General features: G+C 32.0%; 1 protein-coding gene across 1 annotated transcript in view; it reads left to right on the top strand.

The window, feature by feature from the left end:
* The first annotated feature begins 7,934 nt into the window (after positions 1-7,934).
* Positions 7,935-16,505, top strand: part of LOC128191934 (uncharacterized) — a 128,283-nt gene continuing 119,712 nt past the window's right edge. Inside the window, 14 exon segments of the mRNA XM_052864310.1 lie at positions 7,935-7,959; positions 8,127-8,219; positions 12,646-12,666; positions 12,669-12,758; positions 13,072-13,185; positions 13,445-13,558; positions 13,831-13,944; positions 14,180-14,293; positions 14,544-14,657; positions 14,917-15,030; positions 15,303-15,416; positions 15,653-15,766; positions 16,017-16,130; positions 16,390-16,503. Coding sequence (XP_052720270.1) covers positions 7,935-7,959; positions 8,127-8,219; positions 12,646-12,666; positions 12,669-12,758; positions 13,072-13,185; positions 13,445-13,558; positions 13,831-13,944; positions 14,180-14,293; positions 14,544-14,657; positions 14,917-15,030; positions 15,303-15,416; positions 15,653-15,766; positions 16,017-16,130; positions 16,390-16,503 — 1,369 coding nt within the window.

Here is a 16,505-nt window from a genome sequence, read left to right as displayed (position 1 = left end):
GCCACGGATTTACGTACTTATTTTATCATTTTTCTAAATCGTTCAATTGTTGGGCAACAAAATGACAATTTTAAAGTATAGTGGGTCATCTCTTCACATTTTTTGTTGATTAAAATCGGTTTAAACTCCATTAAACTGCATTTAGACTATGACAGAAATATGGAGCTCAGATCCACTCTATGGAAGAAAAGGCATTGAAGTTATAAAAATAACTCTATTTGGAAGTTTTGACACGCATACGCCAGTTTAAATCAACATATTACAAGTATTTAAAATATTTAAGGGTTACAAACCGATGTTACGTTCAATATACACTGTTTTTAATAATTTAATTTTTTTTCAGATTTAATGATATTTTAATTTTGCAGTATCTAATCATTCCTTATACATGTATGGGCATTGTACACGCATTATTCACCCATCTTCTTTTATACATGGCATTGTTATTCATGCTGCATGTAGTCTAATTTTAGTACCAGTTTAATAATGTCAGCTCCGCCTCTCATGCATATCAATATTAAGCTTATGTTTGATCAAAGGTAGATAAGCGAAAATTCTCCTCTCTTTTTTAAAGTTGTAAGGAGAAAAACATAGAATGAGCTTTTTGTATCACAGTCTAAAATCTTAATTGGTGTTGGAAATTGACTAGACTCTTTAACAAAAGTGATATGAGATTAAGAAATAAACGCAACAGAAGCGACCGAAAAGGGCCCAGAACCCGGCGCTAAGTGCAGTCATCCTTTGCGGTGTATTATCGAAATTTTAAAAAATTCGAGGTCAAAAACTATTAAAAGAGGACCTCAGATCTTATCTGTATGAACAGATAGAAGGACTAACACGTAGACTTAAGACAGCAGTAGACGTTTTAAGTAATTTTGTCACTATGGGATTTCAGATGATTAGCGAAAATGAGACTTTTTAATTTGTTTTGTAATAAAGCTCTGTTTAGTACTCTAATAGTATCTAAGACAATTTAAAAAATGTTATCCAACTCAGATGAACTTTCTCATGGGCAAACAAATGCGGACATTTTATCTGTATTTCAAAATATTGAATACATTTCACCTTGTGCAGATTTAGGTTATTGTCATAAAACTTATTAATTGCAATTGTTTTCTGACCATATCCATTGCTTCTTGGTCAACACCGGAACGCCAGTGCAAAATTAGTAAAGAATTGATTTGCGACACATCCCCCATTTCATCACAACCTTACCCATGCCTTTCTAAAGGTGAGTTTGAAAAACGAGTAACCGTATGACGACTTGTAATACAGCAAATAATAACCAGTTTAATCATAGGCTACCTAAAAGAACCATATTAATGCTAGCAATAGGCATAACTTCTATTGTACCTATACGTACAGCATGATTTCCAACGTCCGTTGCCCTAATTATCCTTTCGATTCATTTCGCTAGAGCATGCACTAGAAGCTGCTCCAGTGCGGAAAGAATGAGTCATACATGTAGATTTAGATGTCTAAGCCCAGCATTCAAATAGATTTGTTAAATACAGATTCTGCTTTATAAATAAGATTCCATAGGCATTTGGCCTTAAAATAAGATATTTATGCAGATGTTGGATTGGACAGATTTGACTAGAGAAGGTAGTTAAGTAAGTGTGGTGTCCTTTTCCCTTTCCTTTGGTTTCCTCCAGCATCTGAAACATATGACTTAGATTTGATATCAAACATTTCAAGCTAATTCATATCAAATGATATACATGTATTATCCTTTAAATTGTGTAAAGCATGTAGAATCTTTCTGATTTTGATTAACTGTACCGACAACTTTTGACAGGCAAAAAAGTCACTTATCTTTGCCAGAAAAATAACTTCCGATCATTTATTTCTACGGAAAGAATTTTTTTCTCTTGACTAAACCAAAAATCGACTTTGTTCTCCAAGAAAATTGGACGTACTCTATTTTGACCAAAAGAAATTTTCTGCTGTGAGAAAGAAGAAGATTAAACAATGAACTATTTACATTCATTCCTTCAAATTCTGCGGATTTTTGGTGACAAAGAGCAGCATGCCAAAAGTATTTACGTATAGCTATAATAATTGTACATGTACATGTATGTAGCACAATCCTCAAAAATAAAACTATGGCAACAGCAATCAAGAAACATTCAATTTAATCATACGTTGTAAAAGTAATCTCTGTTTTCATTTATGCTTGCACAGTAAATTGTAAATATATATAATTTTTATTTCAGGATTGAGAATCCAAGTGAATGTGATTCAAATGTTATCCAAATATGAAGTCCTCACATTATGCATTTGTTCTTTGGTTAACAATATTAACAACAAGGACAACAGTCTGCACTATTGATGATACAACGAAAAAAGATGACTCTACAAAAACTTTACCAGGGGAAAAACTAAGTACCTCAGGGATAAATCATATTGTAAATTCTAATAACACAACATTAGAGTCTACGCTGATGCAGAATAAAACAAATGGATCCAATTTACATGCAACACCTAATAAAGCACTTCATGATAGTACTAGTATCGAGTTTGGTGGCAATTCCAGCATCGAAGTTTCAACAAATGGATACAATGGAACAAACTGTAATGAAAGTAAGTATATATATATATATATATATATATATATATATATATATATATATATATATATATATATATATATATATATATATATATATATATATATATATATTAGGGATGTCAACGAGTACCCGGCTAACGGGGTACTCGATCGAACGTCCGAGTATCGAATACTAAAATCGGTACTCGGTTACTCGGATGTATATTTTTTAATATCTCTAAGTTTATTTAATAATGCATTAAAACATCAATTTTAAAATTAAAAATGTCCATTGCACTTGTACATACAGTAATTAGGATTTCCTACGCCTCTAAATATGCTAAATGACCGTTATCGCCTGTGGCAGTGTTTATTTAATAATTATCGTGACCAAGCACCTGTTACCTAGCTTTTCTCACTTTAGGCTGTCTTCTACCCTTATTTTTGGCTTACTTTAATGATTTGTTTTCACTGAACATCGTTTAGATAGTCTATTATATAAATTAGATAGCACACAGTGGAGAAATTGAACAGACCTAAAATGCCGCCACCGACTTCAAAGGTCTGAAAATATTTTAAAAGAACTGAAGATTCAAAAAACGTAAAATGTCAGCTGTGCAAAGTAAACTTATCCTATACGGGGGAAACGATAAACATGTTAAATCACATTCGTCTTAAACATAAGGAGGAATTTGACAGGCCAGAAATTCTAGAAAAACAACCGACTTTATCGAATTTTGTCAAATATGGCAAGAAGCCATAAATTTTCGGGAAAAAGAGACAGATAACATTACACGTGCGATTGTTGATATGGTTGTGTTTGATTACATGCCGTTACAAATGGTCGAAGACAAAGGCTTTAAAAAACTGATGTCCATCGTCGCACCAAACTCATCGTTCCGTCACAAAAGTGACCAAGGTTTTACAGTTATCAAATGAATGTACTTGTTCATATTTATTTACACTTTTACCGAGTACCCGGGTACTCGATCGGAAAAACGTCCGAGTAACCGAGTACTAAAAATTGACCGATTTGACATCCCTAATATATATATATATACAGTTTATATGGTTTTACGTTGTTGGTCAATCAAATTCTTTAATATTGATCTCTAGATGTAAACAGGGTGTACAGAGTATGTTCTAAACATATCACAATTTGTAAGTTTGTAAAATAATAATATTGCATTTAAGCAAATTTTTGAAGAATGCATGGTTTTAATCATTTTTCTCTAGATTCTAGAAACCCTCTGCACGAAAAAATAGTTCCTTGCAGAATTTACCTGTTTATAAATCTTAGAATGGTTTTCAGTAAACACAGGATGAACCTCTGTCATTCAGTCAACAGAATGTTAACTGAATGGTCTGGAAAGGTGACTGAATGGCATAGCTATGCCATACAGTCACCTTTCAGTAATCATTCATTCACATTTCAGTTGACTGAATGGCAGAGAATCATCCTGTGAAAATTGTTGTTTAATAATGAATATCAAATAAACAAAGGTACATGTACACGTGTTTCATAATGATGAATTATAGCCTTGTTTTACAAATGGATCAATGGAAAAAAATGAATAAAATTAAATATTTTACGCTTCAGTGCACTTGTTTATGCATTCACATGAATGTTTTACTGTGTGACCGTTTGGAAGGCAAAGTCAATAACACGATAACAGTTTCAGAATCAGATTCATTGGAAACGTGCATAGTTGGATCCGCCTATTTACTTTTTTTTTTAATTTGCAATTTAAAACGTCTCACATAGACATTTATAGAGACACTCATACATTCTCAACAGGAATATACAATAAATAGCTTAAAAATATAGTTGATACAGCCAGTGCACAGAAAAAAAAATATAAGTCTACTCTTGAAATATATTTCTCCACGAAGACCATCTCATGTTAAATATTATCATTTTCAGAATTTGTATAAGATAAACTTTTTTTCAATTTCATATTTAACTTTTAAGTAACATGATAAACCAGGTAAACATGGAAGTTTGTCCCAACTAATAAATATGTGCTCAAAAGTTTCAGAAGAATTCCCACAGAATGTGCAATCATCGTTATCAGTAGTAATTATCTTCTTCAGATAATTTTTTAATGGGAGAATTCTGTGTAAAATCCACACAGGAACCATTGAGCAGCAAAATCTTTGGTCAAATTAAATCATATTTTGAACAAATCGTTAGTAGTTTTTTTTTCTAAGTAACCATTAAGAGACAGTTCAGAGTTCCATCTGACAATAGAAACTGGTTTTTTTTCTTAAGTGTTAATGTTTTATAGATAATATTGGTACATTTTTAAATAGAAACAATGGCTCATAACGCAGTGGTAAAATTGGACCAATAGTATAACAATACAGTTCTTTAATGAAACAAGAGAATCCTAAAAACTATGCAACTGCGCTTAGAATGCTATTAATTATTGCGTTGTACATACATGATTAAATAATGTTTAATTTGTTTTCAAAAACATCTTTTGGTAGAAACGTTCCATTATTATCTAAGAAATCATTATCAGCTTTTACACCCTTTTCATACCAGTATTTTATAAACAAACTTTTTTTTACTCATCTGAGAATTGTACCATACAGGAGATAAAAAATCCTTGTAATAATTGTGTTAGTTTCCATTTTTTGATGTCAGTATATTCAAACATGATTTTAAAACATCAACCCAGAAGTTGTTAGTTGTCTTTTCTAAAAGTTTCTTAATCAAATCATCACCAATATCCAGAACTTTGCTGACAGTAGTGTTGCCATATATTGCATAAAAAATGTTAATCCATGATTGCTCTCCTCTAAGGAGCTTTTGTATCCAGGAGCTTTTTAAAGATACTAAAAAGTTATCAATATTGACCATATTAAGTCCAAATAATTTTTAGTAACAACCTCCCGTTTGATTTCATCAGACTTGGCTTTCCATAGATATCTAAAAACTTCTTGGGTCATAGATGACAAAAATTCTTTATTTGGTAAAGGGATAAAAGAATGATTTAGCTTTGGCAATATAAGTATTTTAATTACGGTTACTCCTCCCATAGGAGTGAGAATTCGTCTATTCCATTGCTGAATCAATCCCAGTATCTTTGGTAATTGTATATCATAATTTAAGTCATCAATTTTATTAAGATCAGCTGAAAAATAAATCAAATGCTGTTGATCCCCAATCTTGTTTCCACCTAGTGTGATGGAAGATTTGACTTGAACATTTTCTTGAGCCAATCCAAATGATTTTTGTTTTGAGCTGTTAATTTTTAAACCAGATAATCTTGCAAAAAATTCTAAAGTATCAAAAGCAGCAAAAAGAGACCATCAAGGGTAATTAAAGTGTCATCGACATAATGTGATAGTTTGTACATGTATTCCTTGCTATTGATAATTTTACCGTTTGTTTACTCTTTACTCTTTTACTCTACCGTTTACTCTTTGTTTTGTTTAATCAAAATAAAAAGTATTTCTGCACAAAGTATAAATAGATAAGGGGCGACTGGGTCACCTTGTCGACAACTACGTTGAATACTAAATTGATTCGATAAGTAACAACTTTGCAGTATTGCAGATTCAAAATTTTCACCCAGTCAATTATATATTTACCAAATCCAGATTTGTATACATATCTTATCTTCAACTACATTAGTAAAATTATCCAACATCAGGATATAATCTAGATAATCTAGTTACCCTAGTTTACGAGGATTTTTCTTTTCCAATGTAAGTCATGATCACTCATCATTTTTAAAACTTTTTCTCTTGCCTAAGAGTTGTTTATATTTCTGTAATGTTGAGTGATCATATTTGATTAATTGTTGAATTCAAATCACCACAAAAAAGAAGTAGTCTTCTTCTAAAAACATTCTATATCATTGTCACAAAACTCTGGACAGTCAGAATTAGGACCATAAATATTTACTTAAGTTATGCTGATATCCTCAATACTTAAGTCTGAAGCTAAAACATTACCGTCGCAACATTTTTTTCGTTTTGAAGCTTAAACTCAAAATTATTATTAAGAAATATGGCTACTCCTCTTGAGTTAGAAGTATATGAATTTAATACACATTTACACCCCATTGTATTTCCACAGTAGCCTCTATCTCACGTATAAAACTTGTATTTTGTAAACATAAAATGGAAAACCCGTTGACTTTTAAAACTAAGAACACCTTGCGTTTTTTGACGGTGTGGCTAATCCTTGACAGTTTGTAGTAGCTTCTTTGATTGTATCAATCATTATAAATGTAAATGAGACGACACATATTAACATGCCAAACGTGGACTATATATTTATACCTTCTTCCTTCTTACCGTAGAATATACGGAGCACATTGTCAAGCAGACAAGTAACTCAACACCGGAGTCTATCAGGGGAAAGTATTAAAGTATAAACCGAGACCGATATTAGAGCGTAGAAATTTTTTTCGGAAACAGCTTATCACTTAATTTTTCTCAATTTCTTCTCGATGTCGCCACATACATCAAAACCAATTCTTTTCTCTTTGTATTTCCCATATACTGGCCCGTTGAAGTACCAAACGCTATCGAATTTAGGAATGTTGGAAAAAAAGCTCCGCGTTGGACTTCGTAACATCATCTGCTAATCTGGAACCACCTCCATTTGCTTTCACAGTAGCCGCATTCTCTTGATTCTGGATTTCACCGACGTATTCAACACTTTCACTATGATAGGTCTAAACTTTCCTTTTGCTCCTGCAATTCTGTGAGCAGCAACCATTTCTTTGTCGGCAAGCTCTGTCGTTGCTTCTTACTTCAGGAAGGATTTCACTAGTTCCAAGGTGTTTTCTCATCCTCCTCAGGAACTATACATGATTTAATTTTATTGTTGGTTTTTGGAATACTGTTCATTACGGTTGCTGCGACTGAGCGCTGCCATCGAAACAAACTGTGAATCATTCACGGTTTTTGACATTTCACGGAGATTTTTCTTTAAATCATTGAACAATAAGTATATCATGATCTGCGATGGTAAATGAATTTTTTCCTACGAGTTGATTGGTTTCTATCTTTGAGCCTTGAAGAGGGGATAGAAAACACAAATGTACAACGAGTTGGATAGAAACCATTTACCATGGCAATTCATGAGAAATTTTTTTATCCTATGTTTTACCACGTCTTTTGTTAAATGTCTTCTCTGTAAACATTTTAATTGAGCAGCACAACACATTTACTACTCTACAAGACCTCAACAACTTTACACATGGAAAAAATTAAAGTTCCTTGAAGATTGTCAAACAAGCTTTTCATTTTCAAACTGTTACATACTTTTATCAATTAATGAAAAACTATGAAACAACATTAAATGCTTCACCTTTATAACTCTACAATTCTCATTCGATTTATTTTGTGACTTTTTTATTCTATGTCAGTCATCCGCCCAAAGCTACGTAATGTTTAATTATGACGTCACGTGGCGTAAAACACACATTCTAATATAAAAAAATTATATTACATGAGTGATATCCACCGCGTATTGCGATGAACGTGTGATAAAGCAATACATTTTACACATTTGAAAAGTGTTATTACATTAATAACATCTTTTTCTTCCTAGGTCTTTGTCAAAACAATGGAACATGTAGAGACCTTGCCAATGGTTACATGTGTGACTGTGTTCCGGGATTCAATGGGACACATTGTGAAAACAGTGCGTATTGCTTATCATGTTTATCATTATTTTTTAAGGGTGATGATGGGTTTTTTATGTTTTTTTATATTGCTTTCTTTAAGGAATAGATTCCTGGTTGGGACAGTTTACGCTTTTTAAACCGAAAGGCGGTTGATGATATGGAAAAGCATTCATTTAAATAATTATTTCATTTATCTGCTGATGTAGAAAACTGGATGATAATATAGACGTGCGACGAATGATTTACTTAAGAAATAAACAACGTTATTTAGTGAACATGTCGTTATATTTGCATTTTACCACTCGCCAATACCCTGTATTAGCCTAGACCTTGACTTTTAGCTATTACATCGAAAATAAACATCAGACTGTAATGTGTTATTTTAATTCACATAGATTTGTTAACAGAATCAATGATATGTTATAACAATAATTCCTTTAAAATGTTATTATAAGACATGTTTTAATTGAATACATCAATTTTATGGAGTTTGAGAAAAACACATGATGTATCGTTATATAGTGGTTTAAATATATAACGTCATGGTAAAGTATATGACATCACACCTTTATGACGTCATAGTATACAGACAGCAATAATAAATGCAGTTCCTTCGTATGGACTTACAGTGGGAAAGAACAATGGATATGCAAATATAGATGTATGTTTTTTTTCATATAATTTCTGCTAAATTCCGTGTAAATAACTTCGAAGAATATTTTTGCACAAACTAACGTGCGAGAGAAAAATACACACGTTTTCTCTATTACTCTTTGTGAAATGTATTCCCAATTTATAATCCAAGGGAATAGGAAAACTGATGCAAGCAAACCGTAATAGGCTTTGATTTCTCGAGTCAATTAATATCTGTTAATCTAATAATTTTTGGAAAATACGAGTAACGGCCAGTTACACGGTGTAACATGCGGTATTTACCTGTGAAAAAAGGAGGATTTAGGAATAAAACTTATAAAAATATATATATATCGATGTACGTAAGAGAATTAAAGAAAAAAAAATAGAAAATTGAAATAAAGAAATAAAGAAAATTTGAAGGCATGCAATTTATAGTTTCTATTCTCTAAATTAGATAATTAAACAGCTTTATATTCAGTATATTTTGTAATTTTTCTTTTTTTATTATACATATGTGTGATGTACTTGTCCATGTAGTACCGCACGGTACATATTCATAGCGCGTAGAATCAGAACTAAACAAGAAATCATATTGACGCAAGCGTCAAAAGGGCCGCAAAAAATATTATTGTTGTATGAATCATTGGTTGTTTACATAAACACACACCACACATAAGAAAAATAAGAGTTGGTTGTACTAATTCTAATGGTAAATTTTAATATTCTTTCAGCAATTTGTTTTGAAGTTTAACATTTAACTATTATCATAAAGAATCGAGTTCGTTACTGTAACCATATCTAACGGTAATTGTATGATCATTGCCATAGTATGAACTGATGAAGTAATGGAGAACACATTGATTTGTACATTACTCTGATACAAAGTTCAATTCATCATTTTTCTCTTGGAGATTATGTATTGCAAACCATTTTGGATTTTTTTGTCGTTGCATTGTATTGAATGAAATTGCATTAGTTTATATGATTTCAAGGGACCACGTGATAAAATAGAAATGGATTAGTTAAAATTTTCCAGTCAATTCAAATTTTCATTTTTGTCATATTTTTGCGTAACTAATTGATATGGATGTCATTTCATGATATTTTCTACCACATTTTACTTGGAAATATAATAAATACACACACAAAGTCATTTTACTTGACACGGCACATAAAAATTCAATTATATCATTTATATAAAATTTATTGACATTCAGGTCTTTAGTATTTCAGGTTTTTAGTATGTCCCGCATACCGATCCCGATGCATTGTTTTGAAAAGTTAAGAATGAAGAACTCCGAAATTCTCCGAATAGATTATAGGCTCGATAAAAACGCGCCAAACACGTCAATTCACTAAGTATGACCTACTTTTCATTTACGAGTAAAACAAAAAATGTGTGATATTTTTTTAAAAGGCATACATGTAACACATATTTCTACATGCAAATTTACTTTAATTCATAAAAAATAAGCATAATATCAATTCTTTTAAAAAAGAACTATCCCGCAGAAACACAGTAACAATATTTAAATGTATATCAAATAACGGCGGCCCGTAATAATTTTTATTTCATCTCTATCACGCACAGTAGTTTAGAAATTAGTTGTGCTCTAAGAAACTACTCAGTATTGCAAAAATTATGAATTATTGTTTGATTGTTTAATGATCGTCGTAATATATATATATATATATATATATATATATATATATATATATATATATATATATATATATATATATATATATATATATATATCTCTATATATATATATATAGAGAGAGAGAGAGAGAGAGAGAGAGAGAGAGAATACCGGTATGTGTTAGACTAAACATTCAGTACATTTTATTTGTAATTCAGTGTAATAAGTTAGTTTAATTTATAGTTATTTATCCATTATATTGACCCTTTTCCCTAAAATTGCGATAGAATCCATGCAGTCAGAGTCCACGTGCTACCCCTGTCAATCAAATTAGCCTGCGAGATACACCACGTTTTATTGTTTTTTAAGTCCTCAAAATAGAAAAAGTTAAACAATGAAGTATTTAGTGTTTGCAATGTTTAGTTTCACTCTCTCTCTCTCTCTCTCTCTCTCTCTCTCTCTCTCTCTCCATAAAATTGTGTGCAATCATTTTTGAATTATAAGAGTTATATTTGTATGAATTTATTTCATTATTTTAGACCCATGGTTTTAATAACGATTTTAACACATTATGACGAAAAGTTTGTACAGTATCAGATTTTTCGTTAAAATTTCGACGCTATTTCACATCACACATATTAGATTAGTTATAAAGTGAATAAAGTTGTGTTTTTTCTAAATGCTTGCAAAAAGTTACCGGTATTATTTCATTCATCTATATAATTAATCATATTTTTCCCGTACATAGATGTACTCGGTAAATAATTTCTTAGGCAAGTTAATACTTTGTGAAATCCCCGCATTTATAGAGTTACTGTTCTAGTTCTTCAGATCCACGCGCCGGTAGTCTTACGTTTAGTTGTTTGGGTACATATCTACAGACAATTGATTATTAAATATATTTGATGAATTTATTTTATTTATTTAAGAGAAAATGAATTAAAGGGTACCCATTTACGTCGAGTTTTCAGATCACAAAAAATTAACTTTTTGAAAGCCCTTCTGGGTCCGCGTAACTTAAGTTGACATTCTTTTTTTTTTTAATTTGAAAAGGATATATATGTTTGAACCATTGTTTAGCCTTAATTTATTTATTTCTAAACATACGCTATTTCTATCAACGTCTCTGGTAACGATATCCACGGAGTAACACAGTGGCCACGGAGTTACACGGGTGTCCACGGTGTGACACGGTGCTTTTTCTTTATTTTCCAATACACATACACGATGTCACACCGTGTACACGATGTGACACAGACCGTTTTCCACCGTGTTTTTTACACGGTGGGTGTCGGAATACTCGTGACCTGTACTACTTCCTCCACAAGGATTTTTACTTTTCTGGCTGAAAAGTTCTTAAAATCTTTCTTTCCTTTTCTATTTAGCTTTAATGAAGCCGTTTGCCATTTTGTCTAAACTCTCAGTGTATCCGACTTGGAAACTAAACATTTAGGTTTTATATTGAATCATTAGGCATATTGCAAATTTCTATTTAAGAATTATCATTATAAATTGAATAAGATTCGTCAGGTTATAATTCTATTCTGTTTCAAACTGATATTTTACAGTGCTTATTTATTTATTTACTCATTGTAGCCAGTAGGGTCTTAATTTTAGATTATATAATGGTTGGATAAAAAGGCAATCAAAGTGAATTTGAAGTGTGAATCACTGATTGCGGTGACAAAAACATACACAGATAATCTTTGCATTGCCCTAACACATTTTCTCATGAATAAAAATGTAAGTTCTGACGTAATCACATAAATTTCATACATAAAAGGTATGTAATGTGTTGAATGTGTTTCTGTTGATTTTCAGTGCAACATTTTTTTTTAAATTTTGAAATAATCCTTTATTCTGTTAAAAGTAAGCAATGTTGAAATGTTGTTATCTGGATTTTCATGCAATTAATGTAAACGTACTACATATATTTGATTTATATATTTACATATATTATTTGTAGCAGAATGCTTCCGCTATATTAAGTACATGGCTGAATGTCATGCATATAATATTTATGTATCAGAGAAATTACATTCAGAAATAAGGTAATTCAAATCCACGCCAACTTGTTCAAAAACTAATTTCCGCCAAACATCGTACATGACAAAAATAATACGATTACGGTAAATAAGTAAGATATGGTAGAGTTGCCTTGCAGATATCGATGATTGCACCCCAAAATCTGCAAAAACAATGGGACTTGTAAAGACCTTGTCAACATCTACCACTGTGAATGTGTTTCTGGATTCAATGGGACAGAATGTGAAAACAGTATGTTCAAAGAATTTAGTATCAGACAAACAAAACCCAAAACCTAAACATCTTAAAGTAGAGCCACCAGTTTCTGGCCATATTTTTGAGTTTGGTTGTTATACAGTTCCATTCTTCTAGTACATGTAAGTAGGTACAAAGTATATCCTTTACAATATATGGTGATTGTAACTGATAGATAGAACTTGATTTGTATTTTTTTTTTTGATGAATCAAAGAAACTGTAGCAAGCAATCATAACTTTGCAGTTCAAGAGCAGGCATAAGACTGTAGAAGTAATTAGTAGAATCTGAATGACTATCATTATTCACAGATATCAAAGAATGCTTTGCTGGTCTCTGTGAAAATAATGGAACTTGTAGAGACCTGATCAATAGGTACGAGTGCGACTGTGTTTCGGGATTTAATGGGACACATTGTGAAAACAGTAAGTTCTACGCATATAATGTGAAACAAATTTCAAAATGAATATATTTTAGAAGAGATCAGTAAAGAATGACCATCTTCTGAATGTGCTTCTGTTGATTTCCATTGCAACGATTTTTGAAACCTTTGTTTTGATCGTTTATTCTGTTGATAAGAACAAATGTTGAAATGGTGATAATTTGGATTTTCATGCCATAAATTGAGGAAAGTAGAATGCGGTTATATCTTGCTGATCAATGAGTTGGTACTTGATATTGAAGATATCGATGATTGCACCCCAAATATCTGCAAAAACAATGGGACTTGTAAAGACCTTGTCAACACCTACCACTGTGAATGTGTTTCTGGATTCAATGGGACAGAATGTGAAAACAGTATGTTCAAAGAACTTAGTATCAGACAAACAAAACCCAAAACCTAAACATCTTAAAGTAGAGGCACCAGTTTGTGCATATGTTTGGGTTTGATTATTTTACAGTACAATGAATTCTATCTAGTAAGTAGGTTGATAGGCTACATCCTTTACAATCAAAGAATAATGCCAATGATGATAGCTTTGATCAAAATGGTTTTATTAAAAATAGAAAACACATTTTATTCTATATCTTTCCTTTCAGTGTCTTTGTACATGTACTTGATATTGCAGATATAGATATGTGCTCCGAAAGTCCCTGTAAAAACAACGGTACCTGTTCAAATCTTATCAATCACTACCACTGCGACTGTATTGCTGGATTCAATGGAACAAATTGCGAAATCGGTAAGAATTCCTTGTACAACATAAGTCTTGCATCAAGCTGTAAAAGATGATTTTATTATGATTATTGTTTACGAAATGTTGAACAAAGTACTTGAGTAGGTGGGTCTACCGCCAATTTTTTGGTCCATCCCATCACTTCATTAATGCAATGGAAGAAATATAGACAGTTCCAAATCTGAGGGCTGATATAATGCATTTGATTCCCTGCACTACAAAATCGAACTTGATATTGTAGATATCGATGAGTGCTCCAGCGGTCCCTGTCAAAACAATGGAACCTGTCAAAACCTCGTCAATCACTACCAATGCGAATGTGTTGCTGGATTTAACGGAACAAATTGTGAAAACAGTTCGTACTTTCGTAACTATATTACTTGATAATACACTGTAAAATGGTTTCTTATGTTGAGTTTGAAGGATATTTCTTGATTTAGTCATTTGATCGATGGTGATTGCAACTGATAGATGGATCTTGATTTGTAATTTTTTCTTTATGAATCAAGGAAACTGTAGCAAGCAATCGTAGCTTTGCAGTTCAAGAGCAGGCATAAGACTGTAGAAGTAATTAGTAGAAACTGAATGATTATCATTATTCACAGATATCAAGGAATGCTTTGCTGGTCTCTGTGAAAATAATGGAACTTGTAGAGACCTGATCAATAGGTACGAGTGCGACTGTGTTTCGGGATTTAATGGGACACATTGTGAAAACAGTAAGTTCTACGCATATAATGTGAAACAAATTTCAAAATGAAAATATTTTAGAAGAGATCAGTAAAGAATGACCATCTTCTGAATGTGCTTCTGATGATTTTCAATGCGACCATTTTTGAAATCTTTGATTTGATTGTTTATTCTGTTGATAAGAACAAATGTTGAAATGGTGATAATTTGGATTTTCATGCCATAAATTGAGGAAAGTAGAATGCGGTTATATCTTGCTGATCAATGAGTTGGTACTTGATATTGAAGATATCGATGATTGCACCCCAAATATCTGCAAAAACAATGGGACTTGTAAAGACCTTGTCAACACCTACCACTGTGAATGTGTTTCTGGATTCAATGGGACAGAATGTGAAAACAGTATGTTCAAAGAACTTAGTATCAGACAAACAAAACCCAAAACCTAAACATCTTAAAGTAGAGGCACCAGTTTCTGCATATGTTTGGGTTTGATTATTTTACAGTACAATGAATTCTATCTAGTAAGTAGGTTGATAGGCTACATCCTTTACAATCAAAGAATAATGCCAATGATGATAGCTTTGTTCAAAATGTTTTTATTAAAAATAGAAAACACATTTTATTCTATATCTTTCCTTTCAATGTCTTTGTATATGTACTTGATATTGCAGATATAGATATGTGCTCCGAAAGTCCCTGTAAAAACAACGGTACCTGTTCAAATCTTATCAACCACTACCACTGCGACTGTGTTGCTGGATTCAATGGAACAAATTGCGAAATCGGTAAGAATTCCTTGTACAACATAAGTCTTGCATCAAGCTGTAAAAGATGATTTTATTATGATTATTGTTTACGAGATGTTGAACAAAGTACTTGAGTAGGTGCGTCTACCGCCAATTTTTTGGTTCCATCCCATCACTTCATTAATGCAATGGAAGAAATATAGACAGTTCCAAATCTGAGGGCTGATATAATGCATTTGATTCCCTGCACTACAAAATCGAACTTGATATTGTAGATATCGATGAGTGCTCCAGCGGTCCCTGTCAAAACAATGGAACCTGTCAAAACCTCGTCAATCACTACCAATGCGAATGTGTTGCTGGATTTAACGGAACAAATTGTGAAAACAGTTCGTACTTTCGTAACTATATTACTTGATAATACACTGCAAAATGGTTTCTTATGTTGAGTTTGAAGGATTTTTCTTGATTTAGTCATTTGATCGATGGTGATTGCAACTGATAGATGGATCTTGATTTGTAATTTTTTCTTGATGAATCAAGGAAACTGTAGCAAGCAATCGTAGCTTTGCAGTTCAAGAGCAGGCATAAGACTGTAGAAGTAATTAGTAGAAACTGAATGATTATCATTATTCACAGATATCAAGGAATGCTTTGCTGGTCTCTGTGAAAATAATGGAACTTGTAGAGACCTGATCAATAGGTACGAGTGCGACTGTGTTTCGGGATTTAATGGGACACATTGTGAAAACAGTAAGTTCTACGCATATAATGTGAAACAAATTTCAGAATGAAAATATTTTAGAAGAGATCAGTAAAGAATGACCATCTTCTGAATGTGCTTCTGTTGATTTTCAATGCAACCATTTTTGAAATCTTTGATTTGATTGTTTATTCTGTTGATAAGAACAAATGTTGAAATGGTGATAATTTGGATTTTCATGCCATAAATTGAGGAAAGTAGAATGCGGTTATATCTTGCTGATCAATGAGTTGGTACTTGATATTGAAGATATCGATGATTGCACCCCAAATATCTGCAAAAACAATGGGACTTGTAAAGACCTTGTCAACACCTACCACTGTGAATGTGTTTCTGGATTCAATGGGACAGAATGTGAAAACAGT

This window comes from Crassostrea angulata, chromosome 1 (assembly GCF_025612915.1).
Source record: "Crassostrea angulata isolate pt1a10 chromosome 1, ASM2561291v2, whole genome shotgun sequence".
NCBI classification, from domain to species: Eukaryota; Metazoa; Mollusca; class Bivalvia; order Ostreida; family Ostreidae; genus Magallana; species Magallana angulata.
This window is presented reverse-complemented; position numbering and strand designations above follow the sequence as displayed.